General features: G+C 38.1%; 1 protein-coding gene across 1 annotated transcript in view; it reads left to right on the top strand.

Moving 5' to 3' along the window:
• LOC127226600 (uncharacterized) overlaps positions 1–13012 on the top strand; it is a 117464-nt gene that overhangs the window by 7138 nt on the left and 97314 nt on the right. The window contains exons 2-3 of the mRNA XM_051190669.1: positions 12054–12105; positions 12751–12823. Coding sequence (XP_051046626.1) covers positions 12054–12105; positions 12751–12823 — 125 coding nt within the window. The remainder of the gene's footprint in view (positions 1–12053; positions 12106–12750; positions 12824–13012) is intronic.

Genomic DNA, 13012 nt, shown 5'->3' with positions numbered 1-13012 from the left:
AGTTTGAGTGAGCTCTTATATGACCCACAAAGCACGATGCCTTTCTTTGATGAATGGAACTCTGAATTTGATCAAATAGTATTTTAACCTGATTAATACTAGTTCCAATGTATGGAACTGTGTCTATAACTTGAAGAGCTCTAAAAACATAATGGCTATCAGTATACAAATCAAATGAGTCATTCACTAGAAGCTGAAAAACTATTGCAATTACTCATAACTCAACTATTTGAGATGAAGCTGTATCTGTCTGTACTACATATTCTTTTCCATCAATAACATAAGCTGTTTTTCCCACTAGAAGAACCACCAGTAAAAACTAACATAGCATGTTTTACAGGATTATCCATTACAATTTTAGAGAATATAAAAGGATACAGTATTGCAAATTTTAACAGTCTATGATCTGGAAACTGATTATCAATTTTTCCCCAAAATTGATCAATAGCAATTGCCCATGAATCATTGTTTTGAAACAACCAATCAACATGTTGCTTGGTATAGGGAACATGTTTTATACACTTGGTTCCCTGCCAAAATATCTCCTAGACTCCATACAGCATTTCTGTACCTTATAAGCTACTGCTTCAAAATATGGATTTAACACTTTGGCTGGGAAAACAGGTAAGTGAAACCATAACAATGGTTCCTCTTGCCATAAGACAGAAGTCGGACTATGCTGAGTGCGAAGCACATAAGCCTCCTACGGTTTTTCATAGTCAATATAGCATTTCTGCTGATATTGGACTGTATTCTCCAACTGTAGGAGAACTTGTCTACCCTCTTTAGTTAGTTGTCTAAGTGAATTGGGATCACTATCTCCTTTCAGAATATTGCTTAAAGGTTTTAAAGCATCACCAGCAGATGCTTTAAAAAAAAATCCCAACAACTTCTGAAATCTGTACAATGATCACAAGCTATCTTTTCTAATTTCTAATTTTTGAGGCTGTATGCCTATTGGCCTCAGCACATAAAATGTATCTCATTTGCATATGATTCCTGCATTTTCTTTCTTGGCTTCGGAGCTTGGCCTTCACAACTACCTTATGAAAACTCTTGTCAATATTATCCCAAATTTAACAATAATCTAAACAGAGGATACCATTCCTAAATACATGTTGCTTATAACTAGGTGAAACAGAGCTTGAATTCAAGTACTACACCCCAAGTTTAGTTACCTAGCCAGTAAGGTAGTGTTGTGGAACATTAGTTTAAGATGTGTTGCCATCATTTATGCTGTGTAATATTTGCTTAATAATGCAAATGTGTTGCATTCTTTTATGTTGCATTTGTTTAACTGTGTAAAGCTGTGTTACTTTGCTTGCTTAAAACACCTGATTGGTCTAATAACTGAATGAACTATAGCTAGGCAGGAGAGGGATGGGTAGGCCTGGCATGCACAGAGAATAAATAAGAGGAGAAATCTAGGATCAAGCGAAGAAAGAAGAACAAGAAAAGGAGGAAAGAAGTACTCTAGGGGCCAGCCACACAGCCACACAGCCAGCCATAAAATAAGGAGGATAGGAATATATAGAATAAGGTTAAAAGGTCCAGAGGCAAGAGATAGTTAACAAAAAATGGTATAATTTAACTTAGAAAAGCTGGCTAGAAACAAGCCATGCATACATGAATAAGTCTCCATGAATTTATTTAAGAGGTGGGCTGCAGGTTCCCTAAGAATTAAAAAACATAAAAAACTAAAAAACAAACAAAAAACAAAAAAAGGAAAACTACAGGTTCTGCAGGTGAGTGAGTGAGTGAGTAGTAAGTACTTAGCAGAGCTATCCCAAAGTTTTTATAGCAATGCAGAGGAGTATTTTGACTCTGTTTCCTTTTATGTCTCTAAAGTTTGGGTCCTTTGTAGGGCTTGGGTCTTTTACCTCTGTTTTTCTACATGTTTCTCCTGGTTCTTTATTATTTCTTTGTTTTCCAAACTTGTCTTCAAAATCAGGCATCCCAACATCAGACATTCCACTGGTGTCACAGGGCCTGACACCCAGTGCTGTGTCTTTATGTTACCATTTCTCCCTGGCGGGTTCCCATTACTGCATCCCTTTGGCAGCAGCCTTTCCCAACATGGGGGTTTAGACATCATGGCCTTTAACTTCTTCCCTTAATCCCTCACAATGCTGTCCTATCTCACCCTTAATGCTTGAATCTCAATCACTATCTCTCTTACTCAGACATTTTCTTACTTGCCTGCCTCCATGTTTCCTTCCCCCCCTTGCTCTCCTCCTCCTTCCCCTCCAGCTCTCCTCTGCCCTCTCCTCCTCGCTCCTCCTCTCTACCTCTTTCTCTGCTGTCCTCACTTCTTCCTCCGCACTGCCCACTGTTACCATCCTTCCCCCACTCCACCCCCATTCCCCTGGTTTCCACATTGGCTTCCAACTCTCATCTCACTGCATTCAGTTTTATTCCAAATCCGTTCTTTATCATACAAACAAAGATGTCTCTAAGGGAGTTAATCTCATTCTTTGGCCTTACCTAAAACTTCAAGGGGCTTGGAGAGGCTCCGTGGTTAAGAGTGTATCTTCTGGAGGATCCAATCTCATCTCCCAGCATCCAAGTCAAAGACCATACCTGTCTGTAACTGCAGCTCAGGGCATCCAGGGACCTCCTATGGCCTCTTGCAGGCAACTGTACCCACACCCTCACCCCCCACCTGTATGTACATGCTCATAATAAAAATAAAATAAATGTCTTAAAGATCTACTAAAAGAAGCCCCTTCGGGAAAATGATGAAGCTCTATTCCTTAGCATAACTCAGCTCCCCAATTTCAACTCACCACTTCTTTCTGAAACTTGTGTATCATAATTTAAGACCTTAAAGAGAATGATAGAACTTCCTAATTTGTATACATTAATAACATTCATTAAAGATAATCCTAGGTGCCCAGTATGGTGTTGCATGCCATAATCCTAGCCTTTGGGTGGTTGAGACTCCTTAATGTGTCTTGAGTTTAAGACAAGACTGGGTTACACTGTGAGATTTTTGTCTCATTGTCTCAATTTTTCCAGAAAGATTAAAAATAACTTTAATAATTATGTCCAACACATAGTCTACTACTCCTGGAGACCTGGGTCATCACATTGGTGCTTAGCTGAGAAATCTATGGTTAAGAACATCTGCCCTCAATGGTGTCTTACTAAAGAATGAACACAGTACAGAGGACAGGCTAAGGCAGCTTTTATTGAACTCTCAGTAGGGGCATTCTGCATGGAAGGTAAGATGAGCATAACAGAGAGAACACAGAATAGTGAGCCTCAGACCTTCACAGGCCACTACATCTGTGAGAATGATCCCTGTGCTTGCTCAAGACAACAGACATCTTGGGCACAAAAACTGCATTCCACTCCCAGGCAATAGAGAGATAATTAACCACATTCCATTACTGTTAGCTCTAACTTTGCCTTCAATTGAAGGCTGTGGGATGCAGCCCCGCACTCAGGATGGTGTCTGACAGGATTGGTTAACCACAGCTATTACCTGAGTTCACCATTTAGCTTTCCTTAGCTTTGGACCACAAAGGAGCAGCTCATTTGTCTGTTTTCACCAGTTTCACCTGGTATCCAGTCTAGGGACTCCAGGCTTCTCCTCTGCTTCATTTTTTTTTTTTTTTTTTTAGCATGACTAGCAGTTGAGGTTTGCTGAAGTGCTGATGTTTGCAAGTTTTAAGATGCCTCTGAGAAATCTGTCTCCTCTTCCAATTCCATCCCCCCTCTCCTTGCATAACATTAGCGTACAAATAGCAATCATGCTCTTTGTTCATTCATATCCTAAACTACAAACACCTTTCGTGGAATTTCAAAAACTCTGAATAATGGAATGTGGAAATGAGACTTCAGTTCTAGCCTTCCAGGTCAAAATATCTATCAGCTCTGACTTATGCAATATGCTGCCTCCATCCATGACAGCAGCACAAATGTATGCCAATCTCTTATTAACTAACCCAACTCATATAAAAAGTGAATTAGATCATTTGCATTTCCATGTCGGTTCAGGTTTCTTTGTATGCAACATGGGCATACCATGGATATATTTCTCATGCACTTCTATCAAAATTCTCAACTATAAAGCCCCACAATGTATCATTGTACACTAAAGGTGTGTTTAAAAATAAACTAGGAACAATTAAGACAGCTAATAATAGACTGATTAAGGGATGGTAAAACATTCCTGACACTGCATAAGATTAAATATGCTAATCAGATTTAGGACCTAGAAAACCTAGATAAAACCAAAATAGAACAAGACTAGTCACTCAAATTCCACCCCATCTTCTTGCCTTTCATACTTCATACTTGAATTTTTATCAATGATTCTCTCAGAGATGAGCAATTTGTGAGGGCTTTGCCCAGGTAAGCTGATTATATATGTATGTGTGATTATATGTATGTATATATTTCAGAATTGAAACAGAGTCTATTTTAATATTTGCTGGCCTGAAATGGTTGCTTGACAAAGGATATTAGCCAAGGGAAACGACTCGAATGTTGTGTATGAAGACTATTTTAATAATGCTTCCTTCCAATGACAAACTATCCAACAGGGTTTGTAACATTCTGTGAACAAATAAGATGGAGACATGCAGAACAGTAGCCTAAACAATGTATTTAGGCCACTGTTATTTATGCAAGGAAAGACATCACATGTTCATCTGAAGAGGCATTATCCATATCCTAATTTAGTTATTCCAAATAAATTGTGCATTTGGAAAGCAAGGAGAATGTAAATGACAGGCAAAGCTTCTAAGCATAATTGAAATTCACTCTCAATGCAGAAAGGGTCAGCTTCATTTCAAAGCTGTAGACCTTGTTTTGAATTTCTATACTCATCCTTATTTCTATTGCTAAATTAAACTCACTAATGAGAATCAAAATGATCTCCTCTATGTTCATAGAATGTTTCTTCATTTTGTAGTCAATACTACTCAAGTGTTCATCTGTGCCTTATGTTAATTATCTAAAAGAGGAACCTTAGCTCAAGAAAGAAAAGGTTGATAATAAAATAAATTTTAATACCAATCTCAATTGTTATATGATTTATTTCAGCTATATATCAGAATATTCTGGCCATGGTGTGTGGGATAAATAATCTCTAATCAGATTTTACCAAAATAAACTAATGTTGCTGCCAGATGATCTCATGTGCCTCAAGAGTTTTATGCAAGATTTCTTTCATCTCTTAGGATTCAGAAAGATCTTCATTTTCCTTGTTGAGAATTTAATTATTAAGCCAGGCAATGGTGGTACATGTCTTTAACCCCCAAAACAAGGCAGAGGCAGGCATATTGCTGTGTGTTCCAGGCCAGCTTGCACTACAAGAGTAAGTTCCAGGACTGCCAGAGCTAAACAGAAAAGCTCTATCTCAAAAAACAAAAAAAGAATTTAACTATTTGATAGTTTTTAATCTCTATTTGCTCTCTGACAATTTCAACTTCATTTCTCCTAGTAAAAGTTTATAATACCAAATAAGTTGATTAGGCCCCTTATTTGGAAATAAATCTAAAAAACGCATTCCTACCATCTATCCTGATTTGGCCTTCTTACTAGCAGTTGACCTTTATGTAAATTTTAACATAAAACCTTTTAACTATTCAAATAGGTTTTTAGTAAACTATGAATGAACTTATAATTAGGGTGCTCATGAAATAGTCTTGGCTCCTTTCTCTTCTGGAGAAAAGTTGTTCAATTATCAAGTTTGCAAATTTCTTTAAAATAGTACAACAGGAATGTAACTTTGGTGGGTGGGCTCCTAAATGCCTTCATAAAATATACTTCTTTCCTGGTCTGGTTCTTGATTATTTTTGCAAAGAGCTGAGTAAAAGTTCTGAATGTGATCTGAATTGTGAAATGTGTATGTGTTGTCAAATATGAACTGATGTTCATATAAGAATAGCCAGACTCAAAAAAAAAAAAAAAAAAGAAAAGAATAGCCAGACTCGTTGATTCTGAGATGGAATGTTAGCACTGATTATTTGCCTAACATAAATGTAGTCATGAAGCAATCAAGTTACCCCGGTGAATTAATTCTAAACAACTTTTTACTTTCCTTCACCATTGGCTAGATTGCAATTTGAAAACTCTTAATATAGTGTTGGGGTGTGTGTGTGTGTATGTGTGTGTGTGTGAGAGAGAAAGAGAGAAAGAGAGAGAGAGAGATAGAGAGAGACATGCAAAGATGCACACACCCCATAGCAGCACCTGGAAGTCAGAAAATAGCATCTAGAAGTTTGTTCTCTTATACCACCATGTGGGTTAAGCAACTCAAACTCAGTCAGGCTCTGTAGAAGCAAGCCCCTTTATATGCTGCGCCTTACTACTGGTCCAATTTGCAAACAAACAAAAAAGGTATGCAGAAAATAGCAAGCATATGACTTTTACAAACACCTTCTTCTTGCTTATAAACAAATGTATTAGCTTGTATTATGCTACAAACATTACTAATAGATGACATGAACATAAACTATTTTAAGTGGTATTTCTAAACTTATCAGTAATTTTTCTCATAAATCTTTTAGTTCAAGCCACCTTGGGCACTTTTATCTTCCTTACGTTTGTATGCTTCCCAAATTATTTATTCTGGTGTAAGGAATAATTTCAGAGTACCTAACATTAAAATTATGAACAAACAATGAGGCATGATATTGCTCATAGTACTTTAAGGATTGCTTAAAATATTTGGCTCAATAAGTAGCAGGCAGTACTATTGCCATTAAAACATTTTAAACAACAGCTCATCATGCTCTTCACAAGGATTTGGTGATGTAAAATTAAGTCACAGACACTTCCTAGCCTCCAATAAGCAAAGCAGGGCTGTGAAGAGACTGGTGTTTATTAATAGTTTAGAGGATTTTTATTTTTGTCTAGAATTGATCAGTGTGGTTATAGAGCGACATTCCTTGAGCCTCAGACAGAAAAAACTAAAAAAGACAGACAGGAAGGAAGGAAGGAAGGAAGGAAGGAAGGAAGGAAGGAAGGAAGAAAGGAAGATGCTGCAGGGTTTTGCACTGAGCAATCCAAAGGTTTCCACTGTGTTGTAACCAACCCCCCCCCCCCCCAGCCATGTACTCACCAGCAATTTCAGCTCGTGCAGGCTGTTAGGTTCCAAGCACAGGAACCCCTTGACTCTGTGAAGCTGAATGTCAACACAATGTCACAGGAAATGCAAGCAATCAAAAAGTCAACATGACTTGTCTTCTTACTCCAGCAGCCCTGGCCTGCTAATTTGACTTGCTAGATTTTTGTCACAAGTCATGGTTAGCAGGCGGTGAAAGGATATTGGGAGGTAACACCTGAGATTAGAACAGGGTTTGAGTACAGCCTGTGAACGTCCACGGGACTGAGGGAGGAATTTAATTATCTGCCACTGACTCTTCTTCCTAGAAACTTGTTGATACAGGAAGAAATGGAATCTGCTGTTTTGCCAAAATAACAATGAAAATATATAAGCTTTCATGTGCAAGCATAGGTAGAAGGGACACAGGGTGGCACAAAGCAAAGCAGAATCCATAGCAAATTTCCACAGGGCTTCCGCACCCTGACATCTCAACATTGCCAAGATTCCCCAGATAAAGTTCCATTCACCCTGACCAATTTTATCTTTTTTCTTAATCTAACATAATTTATATTGATTCCTTGGGCATTACACATCATACACCTCAATCCCTCTTATTTCACAGTCCTTCCATGTCTGTTCTTCACCCTTGTAGTAGCCTCCCCAACAAAAGAAACAAAAACAAAAAAGAAACAAACAAGAACTCTGCTCCTCCATCTTACTGGCCTCTCTAGCACACATTCACTTGTCATAGAGGCATTGGGAGCTTCAGTATGTCAAGCGGTACACGCTTTTGCCTAAGCAGCTTTACTTGTAAATGTTTATTGCAATGTTGGCTGGGTTCAATGCCTGTGGGTTCTGCTGAACCATCAATGCTGAATCCTCACCAAAACTCCCCTTAGATACCTTGCTTTGGCCTGAATCACAGTGATGCTGTGGCTGTGGTTCTGTGTGACTGGCCCCTTCACATACTCTAGCAGGTCATAAATGGGGGTAGATATTGGAGTGGGTCAACTCAAAACCCTCTAATCAAAAGCACTTGGTACATATGGAGCAGAAGGGTATGTATGTATTAAAAAAGCATATGCTTGGATCCTAAATATTGAAGATAGGGCTGTAATCTACATATTTATCATGTTACTCCACTCAAATACATTGGAGAATCCTTGAAACTTGCATCATGCTTCCATTCTTACATGAAGTCTAACTGACATCCTAGCCCTTATCTCAATATTCCAAATTTGAAGATTGTCTCTATTATAAGTATACTAGGTTTTCTGGATTCCAATTTGATGTTCTTCACTGGGATCCTTATATAGGAAAATGAGAGGGGAGGCAAGAGTCCCTGATACGAGAGAAGACCTCCACAGAAGAAAGCAGTGGAACTCTCTAAAACGCCTTAAGGAAAAGCATCCTTGACTTTTAGATTATAACATGGTGAAGAGGGAAGCGAAGCTACTCAGGGCATCATTTCCTTCCTTGGATACTTTGCATCCTTATTTTCTCTGATGAGAAATGAAAGGTGGATGTTATCCTCAAACACATGATGGACACCAAAAGCTATAAGGGTTTCTTATTTTAGTTTGTCCCTTTCTTCTTGGTATCACCTAATGTATCCACCTTACTACGTGTAGGATTCATCTTTCTTTGATGAATAATTCTGTCTCGAGTACCATAAGACATCAAAAACAACAAAGAATAACAAATTATAGTAGGCAGTATGCTGTCCTATCTGCACTGCACTTCATTCATGTAGACTCTAGAGTCCAGAGACTCTGCTCTAACATTCATGGGGTAGACATTCCTACTCTTCAAGATTTAGTCTCATCATCTTAATCATGTATGTTCTGCTATATGTCAAAAAGGATGATAGCTGTCCCACGCTTATGCTCATGTTAGGACTCTTTCTTTCCTAGCTTTCAAAGCCCAAGACCCTAACAGATTCATGCCCAGTGAACACCAAATGGCTCATTACAGGATTGACCTAAACACTCTTTATGTACCTTTTAAACTTACCCATAAAATGCTTGGAGAAAGGGAAAATTGATTTTATTGGATATGAAATTTGGTTGTTTATACTTCAACTAAATGTGTTCCAATCTGCTATGTGTGTGTAAAACTGTGTATAGTAAACAGTATAAATATATTCACTCTTTCACAGGGGCATGGAAACAAAGGTGTAATAAACAGCTTTGAAAAAGCACTGAGTGTTGCTCAAGCAATGTTCACTAAGGATGCCTAATTCTAAGACACTATTCAGCCAGAACTACCTTCACATCCCATATCCTGAAGCTTTAGTCCCATCATTGTATGCCTATTGAATATAGGTGTAAATGATGTATGGGCATTACTGAAATAGCTATTTTCCTACTGATTATTCTTCTCTCTCTCTCTTCTGTAATTTTATAAATTAAGGACAAAAGACTATAGTTTTAACTACCATGCTACCCAAAGAGGAGAATGATGTTCAAGGGCAGAATTTTATGTTTTGAGAATGCTTTCAAAATAAATGTGAATGCTATACTCTTCTTTTAATATTTTTAAACTTGGACTTCACAGAATTTGATTTACTTATGTGGGTTAATAAAAGCTAATACACTTTCCTGAAAAAAATAAGTTAGTAAAGTGGTGTTCACAAAAGCATGATCCACAGAAAACCCAGGAGTGAGTGGCAGACAGTGTGCATTTTTATTCCAGTGCTGGAGAAATGCAGTCAGGGATGCTTGGGAGTCCTTTATTTAGCCTTCTTGTCTAAGCAGATGGATGAGGTCCAGATTCTCCAAGATACTTCCAGCCTACCCAAATTGATGAAGCTCCAGGTTATTGAGATGGAGCATGTCTTAGTTAGGGTTTCTATTGCTGTGATCAAACACTGTGGTCATAAGCAATTTGGGAAGAAAGGGTTTATTTTTCTCTTTCAGATCATCAGCCAAGGCTCTTAGGGGACAGGAGCCTGGACTTAGGAACTGAAGCAGACGCCATGGAGAAGGGCTGCTGCTTACTGTCTTGTTCTCCATGGCTTGATTAGTCTGCTTTTTTTAAAGCACCCAGGACCACCAACCCAGGAGGGACACCACCCACAGAGAACTGGACCCTCCACCATCAGTCTTCAATCAAGAAAATACATCATAGGCTTGCCAATAGTCCTCTGGTGGAAAGAATTTCCAATAGAGATTCCCTTTTCCAAAATGAATCAAACTTGTGTCAAGTTGATATGAAATGAGCCAGAATAGACAGCAATTGGGGAAGACATGTAACATCTATCACTGCCCTCTACCTATGTGTGTATGCATGTGCACACACACAGAAAAACACAAGCACTTACAGTCTTTCTGACACGGACTTTGTGCTGAGATCTTGAAAACATGGATTTCTTGCTGATTTTATGTATAAAAAAGAACCCACAAAACTATTGCTAGTGTGCTTCACAAAGGGGACTGGATGATACCTTCCAGCCTTGGAATTTGAGCATTTAACAAAGAAATTTATTCCATAATTTAGTCTCCTAGAATTTTAATAATGATAATTATCTATCCTTTGTGAATTTTTCTCCTTTTTTGGTAATATAATATTATATTGCAGTGTTTCAAGGAAATGATTCAGCTTAGCAATAAAATAGAGGAATTTTAAGTAATCTGTCAGAACTGTTAAACCAGTAAAAAAAAATTAAGAATACCTTTCTGTTTTCAGAGCATAGTAGTACCATATCTCAGTTAGTTCTGCGGGAGAAGCACAATACTAGCATTTCCTGATTACACTCTTCCTTATTCTACTGTGTATTAGTGTAATGAGACAAAGCCCAAGGGAAGGACCTTATAAAGCACAGTACACCAGATACAATGGGACTCAGCTTCTACAACAGCAGTCACCACAACTTTTCAGAGCTCTACTGCTGACTCTTGCAACACAACAAATAAATATTCATGAAAAATACAGACTCAGGAAATCTGTAACAGAATGGATTCCTAGATATATATCCTGAGGCCTAGTAGTGATACACTTTATCTGTAGAACTAAATCCTGGGTATGCATATTAAAAAAAGTGCTAAGAACTTTTTAAATATGAAATGGGAGGTCCTCGAAGATCATTGAGCAGTGAAGCGGCATGATTTAGGGTTTGAAACCAAACAACAAACAAACAAAAGGCCAGCCCCATTTCTCTGTAAATCATAAAAAAAAAAAAATGAATTTCAAAAGAAAAGCATTTAAAAAGCTGTTACAGTAAGCCAGATTTTAAACATTTGTTTATGTATAATACATATGCTGTGTGTTCTTTTGGAGACAGAATTAGACACGTTTGCTGGTGAGCTAGAAAAGCAGGTTAAGGAGAAGGCTCTAAGACAATGCACAGAAGCTGGATTGTAACCGAGAGCATGGAAATTCTGCTGATGGAGACTAGACAGCATCATAGGAGAAAAGTGAGAAAGCAGAGGTCATCAAGGACTCCGGGAGGGACATTAGTTTGAGTGAAATTCCAGCTCAGTTCTCAGGAGGATACATCTGCCTGACTGCTGTGTCTCACTTCTTGCCATATGAAATTAAGAAATTCAGGAGTGAAGTGACAGAGTTTACATTTGGAACAATGATGTGAAAGTCCTGGAACAAGAGGTTTCTCAGGAAGAGAGCTGATGAAGAAACGAAGGGAGTGTGGGAGACTAGGCTGAGCAAGGGACGATCAGCCAACATGAAAGAGAAACAAATGGACCTTCACAGTGGCAGGATGTTGTGGCTCCATGGAACTGACATCCCATAGGATGAGACACACGAGGAACGAAGTCCTTCTTTTCTGTATGAAAGGATACTTAGTGCATGGACACACAGAGAAACAAGAAGTGACTGAGCTTCAGCAATCTGGGTGTCAGTTGTGACCAGGACTCCTGTCAGTGAAGTCCAGGGCGATAATAGGCTGCTTGATGGGAACTTGAGAAAAAGACAAAAAGGTGAAGAGTGTTGAGGCAAAAAATAGCAAAATTGTTCAATATGTGTTGTTGTCTAGGTACGTGACAGCTGATGGAGAAGTCAGGCTAAAGAGAGAAATTGACACTGCGGTAAAGGAGATAACAATTGCAAATAAAACGGTCCAGGGCTACCTATATCATCAAGAAATGCTTACATTAGCTACAAAATAAGGAATTTGCTAGAGTCTGGCACAAATTCAAAGAAATTCGTTGTGTTGGTTGGGAAGTGGAGAGACTCACGGTCAGCCTTGTTTTAGCAATGAAGTGGCAAGTTCATCCTACCATGTTTAGGAAAAAGGGTGGTACGAGGATGAAAAAGAAAGCAAAACTCTTGCTTAGGATTTATGAAATAATACAATGCCTTCAATTTTTATAGAGAACCTTTGGGTGACGATAGCATCTCTATATGAAATTAAAAGTTTTAAAATTCTAAACTATGTATAAAGATTTTATTCTGATTGTGTTCAAATAATAACATCTCTAAATCTTTTTGAAAAAGAAACATTCTCTAATGTTGTAAAAATTTCTTTCTCCGCCTTAGTTATTTCCTTTGTAGACTCAAAATTAGGTTTATTAGGCTATTTTCTCCTACTAAAGAAATTAGAAAGAATAGAGAAGGTATTCCAATGTTTGAAAGTCTTGGAGAAGGGGTTACATGGGACAAGAGTCTGGAAACAGGAGTCAGGGATAAATACTAAGGCGCATTTAGCTCCTCCAACCTCTCATTCTTATTAGGGTTCAATAGACAATGTGGTTGTTGCATACTGTGCTAAACAGACAAATGGAGATGCGCTTGGCTTCCAATACTGTAAGATCAATTATACCCTTCAGTATATACACTCATGTGAATGATTATTCTGGGCACACCCATGAGCTAACTTTGTGCTTGCAGACTTTCTACTTGTAGAAGTAGAAAACAAGGAAGATACCTTTCAGAGGAAATTTTCATCAATTTTCATTATAAAACTGGAACTTTATTAGCTATCAACAAATCAAA

Source organism: Phodopus roborovskii, unplaced genomic scaffold, assembly GCF_943737965.1.
Source record: "Phodopus roborovskii unplaced genomic scaffold, PHOROB, whole genome shotgun sequence".
NCBI classification, from domain to species: Eukaryota; Metazoa; Chordata; class Mammalia; order Rodentia; family Cricetidae; genus Phodopus; species Phodopus roborovskii.
This window is presented reverse-complemented; position numbering and strand designations above follow the sequence as displayed.